Consider the following 22,826-nt stretch of genomic DNA (forward strand, 5'->3'; position numbering starts at 1 on the left):
AAGTCACAGTGTTTGCTTCCATGGAGTTTCTCATGTAATTAAACTCTGAAGTTTTATTTTAGGCTGTGGAACTGTGAGGTGTATGACAGGTATTATCTTATTAGAAATATTAGAAAATAGAAGTTAAGAGGCAACATGACTAGTCCATGGTTGCACTTGAGTGATCACGCCATCTAAATTATTCTACTGACTCCAAATTTAGTATACTTTCCACTACCTTATGCTGTCTTTCAAACTGATGTTTTGCATAGTCTCAAACTTAGATATTTCATACAACTTAAGTCATTTAAGCTCTGACCTTTCTCATTTCAGTGTAAAATGTATGTGCTTATGTCTGAAGATGTGGTGAATCATAGCATGTTGAGATCATTAGGAATGGAAGACAAGAAGAATGAAAATTAATGGAAACAGAACCATTGGGGAACAAATGATCAGCTCAGACTGGTTTCTGGATGTACAAAGAAGGCACTAAGTTATTCCTCAGTATAAAGGGGTATATAAAGAAGGAACTAAATGGTGTTGTTAGGAAAGATAATGTAAAGATGACTCCAAGGGGAATAAAGGGGAAAACAAGCAATTCTGTGGCTACTGATTCCTTCATCTGGATCTTTTATTGTATCATCAAGCACTTGTCTCTGACATCCTGCCCATGTCTTTGCATTAAAGTAGTTGGTTCACATTTGCCACGCCTGCCTTCCTTTCACATATTAAATAATGTTGGTCCTCACAGAAAGTAGGGTAAATTTTCCCATTATGAAAATAAGCACAATTCATATATTCTGTTCCAGTTCCAGAAAGCTTAAACCTGTGAATGGAAAAGGGATAATGAGTTCCTTCGAAAGCTAAAGAGTATTCAACAATCAAACTCTGTGTATAGTATTTTGTTGCACAAAATGGAGGTAAGAAATATGGGAACAAAAAGTAAAAAGCAACTTTCAGATCACTGACAAACTTCCAGTCTGCTCGGGAGTGTAAAGTATGTACATTTGAATAGCTCAATAGCAATTTAATATAGCATAAGATTAAGCAGAAGTGAACAGTAGGTACAGCAGGAGTCCAGAGGAAAAGATAGATGGGGATCTTAAATGATGAGAAAGACTTTACTTTTCCATCTTCTTGTGGAAGATCATACTTTAGTTCTGTCTTGAAGGAAGGGTAGGATTCAGATAAATAGAGAGGAGCTCTGGAGGGCAAGTAGCTGCACAGAATGGAAATGAGCTCAAGGAAAGGTAAGTTGGTAAATATTTTGAAATGAGGATTTATGTTATAAGGTAGCAGATACAAGACTGTATTGTAATTGCTTGTTATACGTCCTGCTACACTGCTATGACCAGAGGACTAGGAATGTATATTTATTAATCCATTTGCCAATATCTATAGGATGCGTATCACGTGCCAAAGTTGTTTTATGTGCTGATGATGGAGTGGTAAACAAAGACAAGGTCCTTTCTACTGGGGAACTTACATTATAGTGAGAGAATGTTGGTAAGAAGCCAACAAATAAATAGAAAATTTCAGACAGTGGTAAAAGTTATGATGAAACAGATAGTGTGATATGATAGACGTGAGTGGGTGTGGTGGAGGGGGGTTAGCTTAGTTTGGGTAATTAAAGCTGGTCTCATTGAGGACGTGATGTTTAAACAGACTTGAGTGACAAGTGGGAGCCCGCCACAGAGTTCTGCAGGCAGAGCATTCTAGAAGGAAAGAGCAAGTGCAAAAGCCCAAAGACCACAAAGCATGTTTGATTTATTGTAAGAACAGAGGGATCACCTGTGTGCCTACATTATTGTGAATGAGACAGCAAATCATAACAATAAAGCCCAAAGTTTATGAAGAAGCTTGCTTGTCCTCATAGTATTCTTGGCTCCTACCCATAGTAAATACTTAATAAATATCTGTTGAATAAATTAATTCAAAACTTAAGTAATGATCAGATGGTACAAGTTTTTGGTTATCAGTTTAAATTTTAACTGGAGAGACATGGTGCAAGATGAACAAAAGGTGATTGGAGATTGGAAAACCATATTAAGTAACTCAATGTAATTGATCCCTTTGCCTGGATTGTCTGTAGAAGGTTGGAGTCTTTTGACATGAGCATTAGAATCACCTCGTGATTGATAATGTGTTTGATTCTTGGAGACCTCTAAGGTGAAAGATGAGGTAAAAGGATACTGAAAAGTCAAAAGAAGCCTCAACGTAATAACTTTCAACCATAAACTAATGGGGATGATAAAAACAAACAAATAGAAAACCAAAACAAACAAACAAAAACACATACATAACATGTTCCAAAGGTAAAGTTAAGGGTAGAAATGAATGGGAAAAAAGTTTCAGGAATAGAGGTGGATTGCAACTTTAGATAAAGAGCAGAGGAACAGGAGAGTAGGAATGCAGAATCTTATTACGTGTGCTTTCTTGTTAGGATTATGGTGTAGGTGGCTTAGCCACTGCTTATGTAACACACAGTAAAACACAGAGCCACCTCCTGACTTTTAAGTAACTTGTATTCAAGAAGGTAGAAGATCTCAGGAATAAAAATTCCTAGCTGTGCCTTGTATTCTGAGTGTCCAATGACTTACAAATTTTTGGAGGGAATTGAGCCATCTTCCCACTTCCAGACATCACTGGATTTCTGGCGGGATAATCCAACCCAACGAATTAATCCAGTCCTGCTATCGATGTATTGCTATTGCAAACACAAATAAATATAATGGTCAGAGTGCTTCTACAGTTCTTGTAATGGCATAAAGACAAAGCTTCATGATAAGACCCTGGACATAAAAAATAGATTATATGTCTATATTACTACCAAGTAATTATATTTGATACTTAGAATTGTACCAAGGTCACTCGTTTTAGCATAAAAATACTTGTAGGATACAGGGAAAAACTGTAAATAAGATAGATGATATTACAATATTCCTATGTGTCCCTCTTCCATTAATGGAAGGTTAGAATCTCAAAGTAAAGTCCCAAATAAATATGGCTTTTAAATGAAATAAGTGGTAAATAACTAGAGAAGGAAAATTAAAAGAAATACATTGATTTTTTTGTTTGTTTGTTTTGCTTTTTAAGAACTTTTGTTGAGATATAATTGACATACAATAAACTGCATATATTTAAAGTGTACAATTTGGTATGAAAAGAAATACATTGTTGATGAAACATTATATTCCCTAGAATCAAGCTCTACTTGTTTTGGTTTCATTGCTTAGCTTGCCTATAAAATCTTACATATAGGAATATTCATTTATTTTAGTTGGCTGGGTAAAAGAGAATTATACAATGTCTTTCTCAAAGGGATTTACAAATGGCATGCAACTACTTTTTTCTATTTTGAAATTATCACTATTTACTATACTATATACTATACTTGTTTATTTTGTTCATTGCCAATTGCAGCAACTGGAATAAATTTCCATGAAGTTAGGAATTTTTGTTAGGTTTTATTAATGCATAGGTTCAGGTCCTTGAATAGTTCCTACATGTATTTGCTGAATTAATGGATGAGTAAATCAGTCAATCAGTCAATCTATGGGTAACAGAATTAAAAAGAGGTCAAATGTTCATGTACTCACATACTTCCCAAGAAAAACAGGTGAGAACGTTTTCTTGACAAATAAAAAAGTAACTTGAGTATCTTGGCAGACATGTGAGACACAAAATGGCATTTCATAAGAGATATTTTGTAAGTCACTTATTACTTAAAGCTTGATCTACCTGTCTCCTTTCTATTAATTATCTTTTTTTCTTTAAAATACTTCCGTTTTGTATATTTCACTATAAGACCTGACAGATAAATTCTACCTGAAATTTAACTATTCTTTATTTCTCAAAAATTACATTACTTCCTCTTTTAGTTGTTCATCTCCAACCTGATATCAGCCTAGAGTAGTAAGATTCAAGACTTGTTCAGTCTCCAGTTAATCTCTTTGTAATAGAGATTTTAAGGCAGGCACCCTCTTATTTTGTCTGATCTGAAAGAAGTTAATTTATTTGAATATCTTCTCTATGAGTCTGAGCCACAAATAGAGTGAGTATATGGTACAGCAAGTTAGAATAACAGGACACCCAAAACCATGACTATCACTGTGTTGATTTCCTCATGTCTGGTCCACCACTGGTTACTTCAGCTCTCAGTAAGATGTAAGTTAATTTTGCTGATTACCTGTAGCAGTTCTGTAGAAAATGACTTGCCTGAATATTTGAATTTTATTGAATCTCTGCATAGAGCCCAAATCCTGATCTTCTATTCCAATTTACATTTGCATCCATTTTAATATTCAAAAATGTGCAAAATTACTATATTAGAAATTGCAAGGTAAATACAATAAATAATTTTTGCCTTTTAAACAATATATGTTTTGACAAACTATTATTAGGTATAAAGGAGACTCTAAGCCTTGATTTCCTGGCTTGCTCCCAGGATTTATGAAAATCTACATTCAGTAGTAAAGGGAGAATGCAGTAGTGGATGTGAATGTATTTTGCTTGAAAAGAGAGCTTTTGTTAGAAGCTGTCAAAGAAGGAAATATGGGAGAGGAGACATGTTTAGTAAAAAATTTCCAGCTGAAATTCCATGTGTTGTAGAAATGAGATTGTGCCCCAAACTATGTCTGGGAGAGCCTATGAAAAAATGGAGTTTGCATCACGGTTCATTCAAAGTGCCAATAATTTAGCAAAAATTGAGAAGACGTGTAATGTTGGGATAACACTGATATTTATATTTTACAATCATGTTGAGTTTCTTTATGCTTTCAGATTCTTTTTTGAATTAATGAATAAAGTTAAAGAAGCCAAGAAAGTATCTTAACTCTTGTTGCAGAGATAAGACCAGAAATCAAAATTTCATTAGTTTTATTTTAGCACTTTCTACTCTCAAATGTAATTTTTACTGAGCTTGCTAAGGTTCTGAGATTAGCACAAACCGGAAGACATAAAAATGTAAAAAAAAAAAAAAAAAAGTCGTGTTTAAAGATTTCTTTCCTTAAGAGTCCAAAATATTTGCCATAGAATCATCCTTACCAGAACGTCCTTGCTGGTGATCTTCAGAAGAGTAGAATTTATGTCAGCACAGTACTTCTTACTCTCTTTCCATGTCAAGTTTTGCCTGAAGAATCCATAGCAACTGTCTCCATAATATCTCCAGTTTATGCCACATGGGCTGCATTTGTGGCCTTAAGGAGAATCCAAGCATAGGATCCCTTTCATTCTGAATTGGGCTTACTTTGACCTCATTTTCAACTTTTCCTGAAGATCTCAAGATTCCCTACAGATAGCATCACAAAAATATTCCAGAGTTAGGGGAGATGAAGAGGTTACCAAACCATACTTACTTTTCTTTTGTCCTGATTGCCGTAGTAAATCTTGGCAGAACTTCTTTGCTAATTGTTTCAGAGTTCCTGAGAGATTTTCATTCTCAGCTTGTAGGTAGTTTTGCTGCGTGACAGCTGGATGTAAAAATTAGATAATAATTTGTAATTAGGACAATAAGGGTGATGCAAAAAAAGTCCTTTCAATGAACTTTAAATTCAGTAGAGTTGCCAATCTATGAAGTGTTTACTAGATACATATAAGTAAAAGAGTGCTGAAAGAGGATCGGGTAAAGGGGGCATAAAGAAAACATTAAGTACTACACAGGATGACAACCGAAGGGTTCTCCAAAAGAATAAGTGAAGTATTTGAATGAGACAATCACAAATAAGAACATGCCATAATCAAATCTCATGCCCCAAACAGCTATTTTGACCTTTCCTTGAGCATAGATTTATAAGCACATTTCACAGAGGTGAATGACCTTTGCTAGTATGTATTCCATATAATGCCAGAATATCCATTCACTTAAAAAATACATATTGAGGACTTCCCTGGTGGTCCAGTGGTTAAGACTCCATGCTACCAATGCAGGGGGCACAGTTTCGATCCCTAGTCAGGGAACTAAGATCCCACATGCCCCATGGCATGGCCAAAAAAAAAAAAAAAAAAGGCATATTGATTTCTTGTTGTGCTCAAAGTACTGTGATATTCAGGTAAATCAAAGTAGTGAATGAAAGGTTCTAAAATATCTTATGAAAAAATAAGCAAGTATATGAACAAGCAACAGTTATACAGATGATAATGTGACATTGGAGGGCTTTTAGATTTATAGGAAGAAAAAATATTTATAAACTAGGTGGGATATGAATTGTCTCAGAGGAAGTAAATACATTCATTTTAAAAAAATAAGGAGGACATTTTAGGAAGAGGGGATAGAATGAGCAAAATCTCAGGCAGGGGGACATAGAATTTATTTGTGAAACTGAGGAAACTCCATGTTGGCTGGATCTTAAGGTGCACAGAATAGGGAGGAAAAAAAAGTTTCAAAAGACGGCGTGGATCTATACTGAGGAAGATCTTAAAGATCAGTTTAAAATTCTTGGAAACAATTTGTAACCAATTTAAAAGAAAAGTTAATTTTAAAGAAAAGGTAAAGTTCAGAGTTCTCCTTTATTGAGAATATCCTGGCAGCTATGTGTAGGACAATTGGAGCAGTGACAGATAAATAGTGATGATTAAGCTTCATGGTATAAACCGAGACACCTAGATATTGCCTTCCTCAGATCAAATCATTCGCAACAAGTCAATACTTACACATTGTCCCCAGAGCCACCAGCCCAACAACCATCCCCATGCACAAGACCAGCAGAATCAAAGCCATCACGCGCCACACAGAGGAGGAAGCAGGGTCAACTGTGGGCATACAATAAAGATGTCAGGGAGCAGGCAGTGCTGCACGGCTCTGGGACAGCATCACCCCCTTCCCCTGCCCTCCCAGGAGTGTCCGAGTGATATAAAGAGCTTCACTGGCCCATCTTGCCTTTGTTCCTGTGGTGATCACCAACAGTAAACACAACCCCACTCCCACCCCACTCCCCCTGGACTCCTCTCTGAGTCACAATGTAACTAGCAGCTAAGGTCATGTATGTTTGTTTTATCTTGTGCTCACCCCTATAAATAATTGTGTTTATAACCAACAACTGTGGAATCACACACACTTGTTGACATCTTAGAAAGTGGAGTTTTCAAACATTCTCTCCTCTTATCCCCTAGATTTCTATTTCCTCCGGCATTTAAATCTATAAGCCTTAATGCTTGTATCCTTTGTTGTTTATATTCTAAATAAATCTGAGCCTATGTGGATACTGCTCAAATGCTGTAGGGAAAGAAGGTCATTCAGGAAAATAAAACAAAACTATACACGCTATCACTAGTAGGAAAAAAGAAACTAGGGTGGGCCTATTTCAACAGTTAATTTCCAAATTGCTGGCTCTGGGAATTCTTACCTGAAGTGAGAGCTTTCTTTTGAGTTTTAATATTTAAGGTGACATATCCATCTTCATCCTGCATGGCTTCCCTTGGAATGAAAGTGAGCTTAGCATTCAATGACTTTGCAAAATGTAGTGTCCACTCTTATGATTTCAGTGTTTACCAGTCTGTGATCCTCTTCTCTCTGGTAAGGTGGAGCCATATGAGTTAGGACACATAATTTTTGTTTTTTTGTTTCTTTCCAGGAAGCCCTTTAATAGCTGCTCAGATATACATGGACCTTGAACACAAAAACACAAAAATAATAACTTGTGGTAAACGAGTAGATATGGCATTTGTTTCCTGTTTCCTTAGCTTCCATTCTGAATGTTCCACCGTGTATATCCTTGCAAAGATTAAAAGCTCATGCTTCATCTTAACCTTGGCAGAGTCCAAATCATGTTATTTAAATGGACTGATTTCTGATGAAAATACATAGATACAACATGAACAGATATAGAATCTATCTCTTTGTGATGAACGAGTCTAACAAGTTTGATCTAAGGAGCTATATTAGATGTTTCATAGTCTTGTGTTAGAAGGTCTAATTATGACCTAGAATTCATCCAAATTCTCTCATCTTTTGCAAATTAAAGTTTTTTTAGAGTAATTCATCCATTTATTTATTTGATTGCTTTAAAATGAAAAACTGAACAATTTGACATTTTAAATAATGAGTCAGATATTCAAATTATACTATACTCTTTAGCCCCTGCAAATCAAATTTTTAAAAAATTAGAGAACTCCACATGAGGCAGATTTATATGGCTTAGGTTTAGGCATCAAGGAAAAACAATCTAATAAAATGAAATAATACAAAGTGTCTTAATTTATTGCCTTTCAGTAATGTTTTCACTTTAAAGTAAATTTCCAGGAATGGCTTTTGGATCTTTAATAACTTTAACCACAGGCTAAGCATCTTAGGCTTGGCTCTATGTTCCATAAAAATATGTTTGCCTTTATTTGTATCCATCGAGTGTGGCTTTGTGGTGTTAAAAATATTCTGGGTGAGTACAGAGACTGTGAGGGTCAAAGGAGGCCCTGATAACGTTAGTCTTAATTCTGCTTCCTCTCACCGCATAACCCATAAATACAAGCTGAGTCACTCAGCAGAAATTAAGCAGAGAACTGCAGGAAAAAGCAGTAGATATAACAAATTATTTCCCCTTTTCCAGAATCCAGAGGCTTTGCCAGCTCTCTCTCAATCATCCTGCAAGGCCTATCATTGACATTTATTTCTACATGCATATTTTCTCACTCCCTCTTTTCTTGGCTTCAGAAAGTATAGTTGATGAAGTCTTTATTCCAAACATCCTGATGAGTTTGAATTTGGAATAAAAACCTTTGTTTAATATTTTAGATGTTGAGTGTTACATAAATTATCTCTTATTTTAAAGCAAATGTTTAATTTAATTATGTGTCAGACACTGAAATTAACAGTGAGTATTTATGGAAAAAGTCATGCTACTAGTCCTTATGGAGCATGAAGTCTTAGACTTTAGCTACCTCGCCTTTATCTCTCAATATTCAGAACAACTTTCTACTCCACCCTGTACCATACCATGCTACATTCTTGTCCCTCTTTCTCGCTTCACTCTTTTCCATTGCATATATATATGTATATATACATATATATATACTTGATATATATTTGTCAAGTATCCTTACAGGAATGTATTCCATGGCTCTAAAGTGGCAACTGACATACAGATACAGCCAAGTAAAAATTTGGTGAATGAATGAATGAATATATGTAAAATGGGCATTTATCTTAATATTATATATACAGAAAGAGCAGTTTAGGGAATCTGGGGACTTTTCTATGATCAAGCTTTTTGTAAGAAGCATCACCATCTACCTAGTTTCCATGTTCCTTCCACGGCACTATGATGTCTTTCAAATTTAGGTATTACCCAGACACTATTATCTATGTATATAGCTGAAGAACAAGTAAAAGACACTAGAAACAAAATGACAAGGTAGAGATGTGAAAACAAAGGAAATCAGTGGAATGCATAGCACTGTGGATAAATATGTAGTGATGGCTAGAGGATGTGTGAAAAAAAAAAAGACAAAAAGAAAGTGATGTTGACTAGTATGAGTGTTACAATAATGTCTCCAAATTGAAAAAAAATATAAAGTCATGAATAGTTTGCAGTTAGTGATATCTTTTTATAGACCTTTTACTGAACTTCACCTTTAAGCTAACTCTTAGATGCATTTATCAGTGATATCCTGTTCCCTCTCTCAGACCTCTGAATTTAAATTCACTTCTGACTTTCTAGCCTTCTACACGCATATCAAATACTGTTTATCTTTGGGAAAGCCCAGGAGTTCCTGTCAAGAAAAATGCCTAATTAATATTTTCTCTTTCATTTTCAGAAAGCTTAAACCTGTGGACTGAAAAGTGGAATGAGCTTTATTAAAAATGAATAAACTAAATGATGCATAACTATTAGACAACAACTACGGCAGAGATTTTGGTTACATGCAGTAGAGAAAATGAAGGGAAAAAATGTGTTACACCACCTTCACAACACTGACTGAGATGTTTGTCATGCACGTACAAAATGTACGTACAAAATCCCTGTAAATAAAAAGTTAAGTAATATTCAAATGGAATACACAAGACGAGTTATGATTTGAAGGAAAGGCGAAGATTGCATAAGAAGAGAGAGGAAAGGAGAATATTTATCAGGGAGGGCATACATCTGAAACAAAGCTAGGGAAGTTGGAATGAGTGTAGTGTGATCTTTGATGGAGGAACATGAGCTGATCAAGCATATCTGAACTGAGGATTCACGTTACTGTATGTTGGGATACAAAGTGTCCTCTTAAAATCACTATGGCGGCTTCCTAGGTGGTGCAGTGGTTAAGAATCCGTCTGCCAATTCAGGGGACATGGGTTCGATCCCTGCTCCAGGAAGATCCCACATGCCACAGAGCAGCTAAGCCTGTGCACCACAAATACTGAGCCTGCACTTTAGAGCCTGTGAGTCACAACTATTGAGCCTGTGTGCCACAACTACTGAAGCCCACGCGCCTAGAGCCCGTGCTCTGCAACAAGAGAAGCCGGGGCAGTGAGGAGGCTGAGCACCACAACGAAGAGTAGCCCCAGCTCACTGCACCTAGAGAAAGCCCCTGCGCAGCAATGAAGACCCAACACAGCCAATAAGTTAATTAATTAATTAATTAAGGAATTAAACTAAAAACATAAAATCACTTTAAAACTTACATTTTGGGGAGAGTTAATTAATTATTTGGACATATATCTATTGATCACTGTGTATGTCCTGAGCACTGTCCTATTTTCTGGGGATCAGGTAGTGAAAGAAAACGCACAAAAGTTGTGCTCTTATTGAGCCTATGTTCTAGTGGAGGGTGGTGAACACAGACAGCAAAGAAGCAAAGAAAGGAAAGAGCAAGACAATTTCAGATCATCATAAATGCTATGAAAAAAATCATGTAATAAAGCTTTACTGGCGAGGCTTGGGGCTAGCCCTGGCTGTGCTCATTTGAACTGATTTGTTTAAATTTTACTAGAAGAGTTTGGAGAATTATACAGCTTTCTTCCATTTTTTTAAATTGAAGTTCCAGTGATATTATATTATTTTTCAGGTGTACAAAATAGTGATTCAATGTTTTTATAGATTACACTCCATTTAATCTATATAATTACAAAATAATGGCTATATTTTCCTATGCTATATAATATATACTTGTTGCCTATTTATTTTATACACAGCAGTTTGTATTTCTTAATCCCATATCCCTATCTTGCCCCTCCCCTCCCCCCATAGGTAACCACTGGTTTGTAATTTATATCTGTAAGTGTATTTCTGTTTTGTTATACACATTCATTTTAACTTTTAGATTCTACATACAAGTGATATCATATGATATTTGTCTGGTATATTTCACTAAATATAATACTCTCCAGGTCCATCTACGTTGTTGCAAATGGCAGAATTTCATTCTTTTTTACAGCTGAGTAGTATTCCACTACATATATATATCACATCTTCTTTATCCATTGATCTGTTGATGGACACTTAAGTTGCTTCTATATCTTAGCTATTGTAAATAGTACTGCTATGAACATTGGGGTTCTGTATCTTTTCAAATCAGTTTTTTGTTTCCTTCAGATATATACCTGAGTGGAATTGTTGGATCATATGATAGTTCTATTTTTTAGTTTTTTGAGAGAGCTCTGTATTGTTTTCCATAGTGGTTGCACCAATTTACATTTCCACCAACAGTGTAAGAGAGTTCCCTTTTCTCCACATCCTTGCCAACATTTGTTATTTATGTCTCTTTGATGATAGTCATTCTGACACAGGTGTGAGCTGATATCTCATCATTGTTTTGATTTGCATTTCTCTGATGACTAGCGATGTTGAGCATCTTTTCATGTGCCTGTTGGCCATTAGTGTATCTTCTTTGGAAAAATGTCTATTCAGGTCTTCTGCCAATTTTTTAATCAGGTTGTTTGTCTTTTTGACATTGAGTTGTATCAACTGTTTATATATTTTGGATATTAACTCCTTATCCATCATAATGTTTTACAAATACTTTTTTCCCATTCAGTAGGCTGTCTTTTCGTTTTGTCAATGGTTTGCTTTGCTGTGCAAAAGCTTCCACTTCTAAGAGCATCCAGAATAATTTAAGCTTAATTCCAATATATTAATAGTGATAAAATTTATTATTGCTTCTATATGCTTGTATTAATTACCTTTATGGTTGGTGTTATACTTATGCCAATTTTACTAATAAGAAAAATAAAACACAGGGGTTAAGTGACTTGCCAAAAGTCACTGGGCAATTAAATGTTGATTCAGGATTTAACTCAATCAATCTGTCTTCATAGCCCTTTATTTTAAACAGGATATTTTATTATCCTGATTGGATGAATATGTTAATACATTTCAAAACTAAATTCTTTCCTATATTCATACTCTGGCTCCTCCTTGTGGTCATTTGTTATTGTGTTTCTGCTTTTATCTTTTCTTTAGGTCTTTGGTACCTCTGGATTTAATATTCACTTTTTTCCATTCCTTTTTGTAAATAATTTTGAATTCATTCCTATTTTGCCCATTCTCTGGGTACTATTCAATATAGGTCTCTCTTTAAAAGTGTTCTCTTGGGACTTCCCTGGTGGCATAGTGGTTAAGAATCCACCTGCCAATGCAGGGGACAGGGGTTCAATTCCAGGTCTGGGAAGATCCCACATGCCGCAGAGCAACTGAGCCCGTGAGCCACAACTACTGAGGCTGCAAAACACAATTACTGAAGGCCTCACGCTTAGAGCCCGTGCTCCACAACAAGAAAGGCCACCGCAATGAGAAGTCAGCACACTGCAATGCAGAGCAGCCCCTGCTCGCCTCAACTAGAGAAAGCCCATGCAGCAACAAAGATACAATCCAGCCAATAAATAAATAAATGCATTTTAAAAAAAAGTGTTCTCTGAAATAAGCATAATATGTGGGAATAGAATGATCATTAAAGAACAAAAAGTGAGAATACAACTTCCCATAGGGTAAACTCATTATTTCTTTTAATGTATCCCAGGTGAACAATACTTCTCTATTTAATACCTGAGTTCCCTTATTTTCTGCAAGGAACAGTATTTTTTAATGGATTTAATACATGTGAGAGCAGCAAGGGAAGTCAAAGGTGATTTTCAGCTTTTCCCTGAGAAACTGTAAGTGTGAAATTTTCATTTACTGAAATGGAGAAGTGTACAGTGAAATGACTGAAAGGTCTGTTCATTTTTTTTTTTTTTTATGCGTTGTCTGAAAATTCTCTAATATATTAAATGAATATACCAAGTCTCCATTCAGGTACCTGGGCCTGGAGATCAAGCCCTGGCATGAAGATGCACATTTGGAGATCATCTATATAAGGCTGTTACTTGAAGCCCTGAATCTGGAAGAGCTCATCCAGGGATGAAAATAAACAGAAGACAGAGGGTCAAGGACTGAATTCTGGGGCTCAAAAGAATTTCTAAGTCAGATAAGGAAGAATCAGCAAACCTGATGGAAGATTACCTAGCGAAGTAAAAGAAAAACAAGATAGTGTCCTGGAGAGCAAAGTATTTTGGAGACAAGGTGAGAAAGTAGCATGGACATATATATGCTACCAAATGTAAAATAGATAGCTAGTGGGAAGCTGCTGCATAATACAGGGAGATCAACTGGAAGATTGGTGATGACCTAGAGGGGTGGGATATGGAGGGAGGGAGGATCAAGAGGGAGGGGATATGGGGATATATGTATAAATACAGCTGATTCACTTTGTTGTACAGCAGAAACTTGCACAGCAATGTAAAGCAATTCTACTGCAATAAAGATCTGAAAAAATTTTTTTAAAAATTAAATAAGTAATGGAATAGATTTCAATGTGTAGGTGGAGATTGACCATAGAAAACAGTGTATAGAATTTAACCACAGAAAATGGCTGAGAATGATATTGCTTTACATACAGGTGTAAAATGTTTTTTGTATATTTGGTCATTGGGGCAGAGGAAATGCTCTTCTGATGTTTTTTTTTTTCTCAAAATAAGAGGCCAGGATTTTAATTGAGTTTGAGGAAGGAGAGAAGAAATTTGAGAACTGAAAAAGAAAGAGAAAAAAATGGCAGCAATCTAGCAGTTTTCACAGAATAGATTGATTAGTAAGAGTGCTGGCAAGTTACCATTCAAAAATGTAAAATAAGACCAGAGAATATGGTCACATTTAGCTGCTTATATGCAAGTATAGAGTAGGTAGAGTTGGATTCACCAGGATGCGTTTTCCAGATGTGTACAATGAAGGAAGGGACAAGCATGGAACTTGTAGTTGTATGTAAGTAAGTGATTATTATAATTGACCCTGATAAATAGTCTAAGCCAGGTAAAACAGGGAATGAGACATGAGGGCTTTGAGACAGTGAAAAGGTGGCATGGTCACTGAATTTGATATCCCATTGGGTATCAAAGTACTGTAGGCCATAGACTCACTCTAGGGAATGAGCTGGAGAGAAAAGACATAAAGTTTAGAGAGTTGAAATCTAAAACTGAATTAATAGAGGAGATGCTCACATTGGAAATGAAATGGTCTGGACCTAGTGCAGTACTGCCCATTAGAATTTTCTGCAGTAAGGGAAATGTTATACATTTGTGCTGTCCAGGTCCACAGCCAAGAACCGTACCCGTGGCTATTGAGCACTTGAAGTCTGACTAGCATGACGGAGGAAATGAATTTTTAATTTTAATTCATTGAAGTTTAAATTGTCACATGTGGCTAGCAGCTGCAATAATGGAAAGCTGATTTGTGGGTGTGGTCAAGGTGATTGGCAGTAAACCTAGGACCTGAGAGTACAAGCTATTGGGATTTTCACCTACAAGAACACTGAAATTACTGATCATCATGGCTAGGATAGAGGTGAACAAGGAGATTTAAGACAGCTGAAAAAATGGTAAAAAAATGAGAAATGTTCTAGAATTTGTAGATGCTTGCAACAAGTTATGTGATAGTATAATCAGATACAGTGAGCTACAGAGAGGCTGGAAAAGTATAGACAGTGATTTCTAAAATCAACTACTAACAGATCACATAGCATGTTAGGATCATGATAGTAGAAAGTGTGTGGGAAGTATGATCAATCCTCTTTGTTATAGAAATAATTAGGAACCAGATGAGATTCTTCATCATTGTTTTACCAAAGCATTATTTCATATAATATAGTAAGAAATTAAATACTTTTTAAGGGAACTTTAAGGTATCTGAAAGAATTAGGGAAATGAAAATGAAAACACAGTCCTCACAAAATTTAGTGAAAGTGAAAGACCAGAACAAAGAAAACACCCTTGAGTTCTCTCTTTTTTTTAATTGGGCAGCTAATTTTTATTTTAAAATATTTTTATTACTTTTATATTTATTTATTTTTTGACCTCATGGCTTGTGGAATTTTAGTTCCCCAATCAAGGACCAAACCCTGGCCCTAGGCAGTGAAAACAGCAAGTCCTAACCACTGGACCTCCACGGAATTCCCAAATTCTGATTTTTGTAATCACCTATCTGATTTAACTTTTGCTATGTCAATGGTCTGTGCCTTTACCTAAGCTACCTAGAATAGAAATGTAGATTTATTATTCATTTCCACATTTTTGGCCGTGGGGTTTAATTGATTATGACCCAGACCTTCCTCACACATTTGTTTGTTTGTTTTTTGTTTGTTTGTTTGCTTGGACTGAGCACTCCACTAGTTTGAAAAAAAAATATATGTACGTTTCTGTATTTAGAGATACAGATGCAAAAGTGTAACTGAAGAATTATTATTGTTACATTGCATGTCTACAGTCCATTGGATATTCATTCACACCCCTAAAGCAGTTACAATTCATTCTGGAGACCTGTGACTAAGATAATCTTCACACAGACGTAAACCTTGAGAGGTTTTGGATCACTCCCCAGCCATCTGAAAACAAAAACCCAAGCCACATTCTCTTGCTGAGTTCCGTTACCTAATCTCCGCCTTACTCCAAAGGAAACCTTTAGAAACGATTCCTTAGTTTCCTTCCTCATATATTGCCTTCAAATGTTTTTTGAGTTCTGTATTTGCCGCTTTACCAAACCAGACAAAAACAGAAGCTTAAACAACACAAATGTATCATCTCACAGCTCTGTAGGTTAGAAGTCTGACCCGGATCTCACTGGATTAAAATCAAGGCTAAGCTGTGCTCCTTTCTGAGTGCTCTGTGGGAGAATCCATTTCCTCAACTTTTCATCCTTTAGCCTGTTTGTATTCCTTGGCTCCTGGTCCCCTTTCTCTGTCTTCACCCAGCAACACTGTATCTCTCTGAACCGTCTTTGTGGTCACATGTCTTTCTGACCACCTCTAGGAATAGTTCTCCACTTTCCTATGATTAAATTGTGCACACCCAGATGATGCAGGGTAATTTCCTCATCTCAGAATCCTTAATCTTAATCACATCTGCAATGTCCCTTCTGCCATGGGAACTACCATATTCATAGGTTCTGGGGATTAGGACACAGACATCTTTGGGGGGCTATTATTCTGCCTAACACAGGTTCTTAACAACAATTTACTTTCTTGAATAAATTAGTATGTTTTATGAAAAGTATGGTGGGATTAGAAGTAGATGCAGTCCTCGAAGAGCTTGGTAAATCCGATGCTTGTTGTGACTAAATGACCAGCCACACGCACAGCGTGCTGTCTTTTCTCATGTGCTTCCAAAAAACAGCCAGAACGGTTTCTATATAAATTGTTAACTCTTCATTGCTCATGTGATATTGTTGAAACCTATATATCGCAGTATAAATCCTTGTGCAGTGAGTTTGCTTCCGTTTTATTGGAAACATCTTTTCAGGGCATTTTTAGGCCTAAGAGAAGAGAGAAGTTGGTTATTTCATAGAGTTATTTTTTTAATGAAATGTAAATAAATTGTAGCCGAAAGAGACTTCAGGCATAAAGGCACTCTGGAGATCTCCAGTGCTCCCTGTGACTATCGAGCACTCTCCGTGCCTGTGGTTGCCCCAAACTCTATCTTCCAATTTTTCAGACCTGGAAGACAGTAAATGTTCTATAGGAATTCCAGCTGCCCCATAACCGTGACTGTGGGCTTCCCTCAGGCTAACAGCCAAACAAGCAAACGAATTAAAAACAGAAACAAAAGCACCTTCCCAGGTGCCAGCGTCATTCTCTTCAGAATCTGCTTTTTCCACTCTCCTAAAACAGCAGGTGGTCATTTTTAAAATCTTGTCCTGAGTATTAGTTGTTACCTAAAGGAACGTTATTCTGTTAGGAACATAGCCATGTGAGAAGGAAACTCCCATTCATGCCCAGTTTTTTTTGTTTGTTTGTTTGTTTTATTATTTTTTTTATTATTTTTTTGGGGGTACACCAGGTTCAATCATCTGTTTTTATACACATATCCCTGTATCCCCTCCCTTCCTTGACTCCCCCCCACCTCGAGTCCCCCCCCCACCCCGCCCCAGTCCTCTAAGGCATCTTCCATCCTCGAGTTGGACTCCCTTTGTTATACAACAACTTCCCACTGACTCTTTTACAGTTGGTAGTATATATATGTCTGTGCTACTCTCTCGCTTCGTCTCAGTTTCCCCTTCACCCACCGCCCCCTCCCATACCTCGAGTTCTCCAGTCCATTCTCTGTATCTGCTTCCTTGTTCTTGTCACTGAGTTCATCAGTACCATTTTTAGATTCCATATATGTGAGTTAGCATACAATATTTGTCCTTCTCTTTCTGACTTACTTCACTCTGTATGACCGATTGTAGATCTATCCACCTCATTACATATAGCTCCATCTCATCCCTTTTTATAGGTGAGTAATATTCCATTGTATATATATGCCACATCTTCTGTATCCATTCATTTGTTGCTGGGTGTTTAGGTTGCTTCCATGTCCTGGCTATTGTAAATAGTGCTGCAATAAACATTATGGTACAAGTTTCTTTTGGGATTATGGTTTTCTTTGGGTATATGCCCAGGAGTGGGATTACTGGATCATATGGTAGTTCTATTTGTAGTTTTTTAAGGAACCTCCAAATTGTTTTCCACAGTGGCTGTACCAACTTACAGTCCCAGCAACAGTGCAGGAGAGTTCCCTTTTCTCCACACCCTCTCCAACATTTGTGGTTTCCAGATTTTGTGATGATGGCCATTCTGATTGGTGTGAGGTGATACCTCATTGTGGCTTTGACTTGCATTTCTCTGATGATGAGTGATGTTGAGCATCTTTTCATGTGTTTGTTGGCCATCTGTATGTCTTCTTTGGAGAAATGTCTATTTAGGTCTTCTGCCCATTTGTGGATTGGGTTATTTGCTTTTTTGGTATGAAGCTTCATGAGCTGCTTGTATATTTTGGAGGTTAATCCTTCGTCCCTTGTTTCATAGGCAATTATTTTTTCCCATTCTGAGGGTTGCCTTTTAGTCTTGTTTATGGTTTCTTTCACTGTGCAAAAGCTTTTAAGTTTCATGAGGTCCCATTTGTTTATTCTTGATTTTATTTCCATGATTCTAGGAGGTGGGTCAAAAAGGATGTTGCTTTGATGGATGTCATAGAGTGTTCTGCTTAAGTTTTCCTCTAGGAGTTTGATAGTGTCTGGCCTTACATGTAGGTCTTTAATCCATTTTGAGCTTATTTTTGTGTATGGTGTTAGGAAGTGTTCTAATTTCATTCTTTTACATGTTGCTGTCCAATTTTCCCAGCACCACTTATTGAAGAGGCTGTTTTTTTTCCATTGTATACTCGTGCCTCCTTTGTCAAAGATAAGGTGCCCATATGTGTTTGGGCTTACTTCTGAGTTCTCTATTCTATTCCATTGATCGTCCTTTCTATTTTTGTGCCAGTACCATACTGTCTTGATCACTATGGCCTTGTAGTATAGTTAGAAGTCAGGAAGCCTGATTCCACCAACTCCATTTTTCCTTCTCAAGATTGCTTTGGCTATTCGGGGTCTTTTGCATTTCCATACAAATAGTAAGATTTCTTGCTCTAGTTCTGTGAAAAATGCCATTGGTAATTTGATTGGGATTGCATTGAATCTGTAAATTGCTTTGGGTAGTACAGACATTTTCACGATGTTGATTCTTCCAATCCAGGAACATGGTATGTCCCTCCATCTGTTTGTGTCATCTTTGATTTCTTTCATCAATGTCTTAAAGTTTTCTGCATACAGACCTTTTGGCTCCTTAGGCAGGTTTATTCCTAGGTGTTTTATTCTTTTGGTTGCAATGGTGAATGGGAGAGTTTCCTTAATTTCTCTTTCTACTCTTCCGTTGTTAGTGTATAGGAATGCAAGAGATTTCTGTGCATTAATTTTGTATCCTGCTACTTTACTAAACTCATCAATTAGTGCTAGCAGTTTTCCAGTAGAGTCTTTAGGGTTTTCTATATATAATATCATGTCATCTGCAAAGAGTGACAATCTTACTTCTTCTTTTCCAATTTGGATTCCTTTTATTTCTTTTTCTTCTCTGATTGCTGTGGCTAAAACTTCCAAAACTATGTTGAATAATAGTGGTGAGAGTGGACACCCTTGTCTTGTTCCTGTTCTTAGAGGGAATTCTTCCAGTTTTTCCCCATTGAGAATGATGTTGGCTTTTGGTTTTTCATATATGGCTTTTATTATGTTGTGGTAATTTCCTTCTATGCCCATTTTCTGGAGAGGTTTTATCATAAATGGATGTTGAACTTTGTCAAAAGCTTTTTCTGCATCTATTGAAATGATCATATGGTTTTTATCCTTCAATTTGTTGATATGATGTATCATGTTGATTGATTTGCATATATTGAAGAATCCTTGCATCCCAGGGATAAACCCCACTTGATCATGGTGTATGATTTTTTTTAATGTGCTGTTGGATTCTGTTAGCTAGTATTTTGTTGAGGATTTTTGCATCTACATTCATCAGTGATATTGGTCTGTAGTTTTCTTTTTTTGTGACATCTTTGCCTGGTTTTGGTATCAGGGTGATGGTAGCCTCGTAGAATGAGTTTGGGAGTGTTCCGCCTTCTGCTATATTTTGGAAGAGTTTGAGAAGGATAGGTGTTAACTCTTCTCGAAATGTTTAATAGAATTCGCCCGTGAACCCATCTGGTCCTGGGCTTTTGTGTGTTGGGAGATTTTTAATCACTGCCTCAATTTCCGTACTTGTGATTGGTCTGTTCATGGTTTCTATTTCTTCCTGGTTCAGTCTTGGAAGATTGTATTTTTCTAAGAATGTATCCATTTCTTCCAGGTTATCCAATTAATTGGCATATAGTTGCTTGTAGTAGTCTCTCATGATGTTTTGTATGTCTGAGGTGTCTGTTGTTACTTCTCCTTTTTCATTTCTAATTCTGTTGATTTGCATCTTCTCCCTTTTTTTCTTGATGAGTCTGGCTAATGGTTTATCAATTTTGTTAATCTTCTCAAAGAACCAGCTTTTAGTTTCATTTATTTTTCTTATGGTTTCTTTCCTTTCTTTTTCATTTATTTCTGCTCTGTTCTTTATTATTTCTTTCCTTCTGCTCACTTTGGGGCTTCTTCGTTCTTCTTTCTCTAGTTGTTTTAGGTGTAAGGTTAGGTTGTTTATTCGATAATTTTCTTGTTTCTTAAGGTAGGACTGTATTGCTATAAACTTCCCTCTTACAACTGCTTTTGCTGCGTCCCATAGGTTTTGGGTTGTTGTGTTCTCGTTGTCATTTGTTTCTAGATATTTTTTGATTTCCTCTTTGATTTCTTTAGTGATTCCTTGGTTGTTTAGGAGTGAATTGTTTAGCCTCCATATGTTTGTATTTTTTGCAGTTTTTTTCCTGTAATTGATATCTAGTCTCGTGGTGTTGTGGTCTGAGAAGATGCTTGATATGATTTCAATTTTCTTGAATTTGCCGAGGTTTGATTTGTGACCCAAGATGTGATCTAACCTGGAAAATGTTCCGTGTGCACTTGAGAAGTGTAGTCTGTCGTTTCTGGATGGAATGTCCTATAAATATCAATTAAGTTGAGATGGTCTAATGTGTCATTTAAAGCTTGTGTGTCTTTATTGATTTTTTGTTTGGATGATCTGTCCATTGATGTAAGTGGGGTGTTCAAGTCTCCCACTATTATTGTGTTACTGTCGATGTCCCCTTTTATGGCTGTTAGCATTTGCCTTATGTATTGAGGTGCTCCTATATTGGGGGCATAGATATTTACCGTTGTGATATGTTCTTCTTGAATGGATCCCTTGATCATTAGGTAGTGTCCTTCCTTGTCTCTTGTCATAGTCTTTACTTTCAAGTCTAATGTGTCTGATATGAGTATTGCTACTCCAGCTTTCTTTTGACTTCCATTTGCATGGAATATCTTTTTCCATCCCTTTACTTTCAGTCTATATATATCCCTTGCTTTGAAGTGGGTTTCTTGTAGGCAGCATATAGAAGGGTCTTGTTTCTGTATCCATTCAGCCAGTCTGTGTCTTTTGGTTGGAGCATTTAATCCATTTACATTTAAAGTGATTATTGACATGTGTGTTCCAATTACCATTTTCTTAATTGTTTTGGGTTTGTATTTGTAGGTGTTTTCCTTTTCTTGTGTTTCCTACTTAGAGAAGTTCCTTTAGCACTTGTTGTAAGGCTGGTTTGCTGGTGCTGAATTCTCTTAACTTTTGCTTGTCTGGAAAGCTTTTGATTTCTCTCTCAAATCTGAATGAGATTCTTGCTGGGTAGAGTATTCTTGGATGTAGGTTTCTCTCTTTCAGGACTTTCAGTATATCCTGCCATTCCCTTCTGGCCTGCAGAGTTTCTGTAGAAAGGTCAGCTGTTATCCTGATGGGTTTTCCCTTATATGTTGTCTGTTGCTTTTCTCTTGCTGCTTTTAATATTTTTTCTTTGTGTTTAATTGTTGTTAGTTTGATTAATATGTGTCTTGGTGTATTTCTCCTTGGGTTTATTCTGTATGGGACTCTCTGTACTTCTTGGACTTGGTTAATTATTTCCTTTCCCATGTTGGGGAAGTTTTCCACTAGAACCTCTTGAAATATTTTCTCAGACCCTTTCTTGTTTTCTTCTTCTTCTGGGATGCCTATAATTCGAATGTTGGTACGCTTAATGTTATCACTGAGGTCTCTGAGACTGTCTTCTAATCTTTTTATTCTTTTTTCTTTTTCCTGCTCTGTGGCGTTTATTTCCCCCATTCTATCTTCCAACTCACTTATTCGTTCTTCTGCCTCAGTCATTCTGCTGGTTATACCATCTAGAGTATTTTTAATTTCAGTTATTTTGTTATCCATTGCTGTTTGTTTTTCTGAGTTCTTATGAACTGTTTCTTGTACTTTCTCTATTTTGTTATCGAGATTTTGTATCATTTTTACTATCATTACTCTGAATTCTTTTTCAGGCATTTTTCCTATTTCCTCCTCATTTATTTGGTCTTGTGAGTTTTTTTCCTGCTCCTTTGCCTGCATGGTGTTTCTCTGTTTCCTCATGGTTGTCCAAACTTTTGGGGTTGCTTGTCCTGGCGATAGAGGTGTTTATAGAAGACTGTTCAAGCCTCAGACTAATGTCCAAGTATTGGATTAAACGAATATTAAGTCTAGGAAACGCATACATGTATAAGACACACAATAACTGAATCCGTTAGGACATAAGGCTCTAGGAAGACCTGACGGAACCCCAGTGTGCTATCAGATATTCAAAGAGAAACCCAACAGAAATTGACAACTGAAAGAGAAGAAATCAGAGACAAAAGCAAAAGCAAACTAACAAACAAATAACACCTTACACATACAAACATTAATCCAGGGAGATTTTGTAAGCTAGGATCAAATATAGAAAAGAGCCAGAGTACCACCAGAGAGAATGCAGATTCTCAGAATGTAATTAGACAACTGTACTAAGAACTAAGATAAAGACAAAAGCCTAATATTAAATACCAAGGCAGTGCGTCATCTGGAGACTAGAGCAAGGAGTCTGAGCAGACCAATAGTGTTGCTTA

At 36.5% G+C, this 22,826-nt stretch overlaps 1 protein-coding gene across 2 annotated transcripts; it reads right to left on the reverse strand.

Moving 5' to 3' along the window:
- Nucleotides 1-588: 588 nt before the first annotated feature.
- On the reverse strand, nt 589-7,461 carry CLEC1B (C-type lectin domain family 1 member B). Of its 2 annotated transcripts, XM_057702674.1 has the most exons (6): nt 7,323-7,461; nt 6,631-6,729; nt 5,337-5,450; nt 5,026-5,177; nt 2,580-2,686; nt 589-805 (listed from the first exon to the last, which is right to left on the reverse strand). In XM_057702674.1, exons 1-6 carry the CDS (start codon nt 7,384-7,386, stop codon nt 661-663), a joined length of 681 nt encoding a protein of 226 aa, XP_057558657.1. In that variant the 5' UTR covers nt 7,387-7,461; the 3' UTR covers nt 589-660. The 2 variants fall into 2 exon arrangements, with proteins under 2 accessions (XP_057558657.1, XP_057558658.1); XM_057702675.1 differs by lacking the exon at nt 6,631-6,729.
- Between the last annotated feature and the right edge of the window lie 15,365 nt (nt 7,462-22,826).

This window comes from Hippopotamus amphibius, chromosome 12 (assembly GCF_030028045.1).
Source record: "Hippopotamus amphibius kiboko isolate mHipAmp2 chromosome 12, mHipAmp2.hap2, whole genome shotgun sequence".
Taxonomy (NCBI): domain Eukaryota; kingdom Metazoa; phylum Chordata; class Mammalia; order Artiodactyla; family Hippopotamidae; genus Hippopotamus; species Hippopotamus amphibius.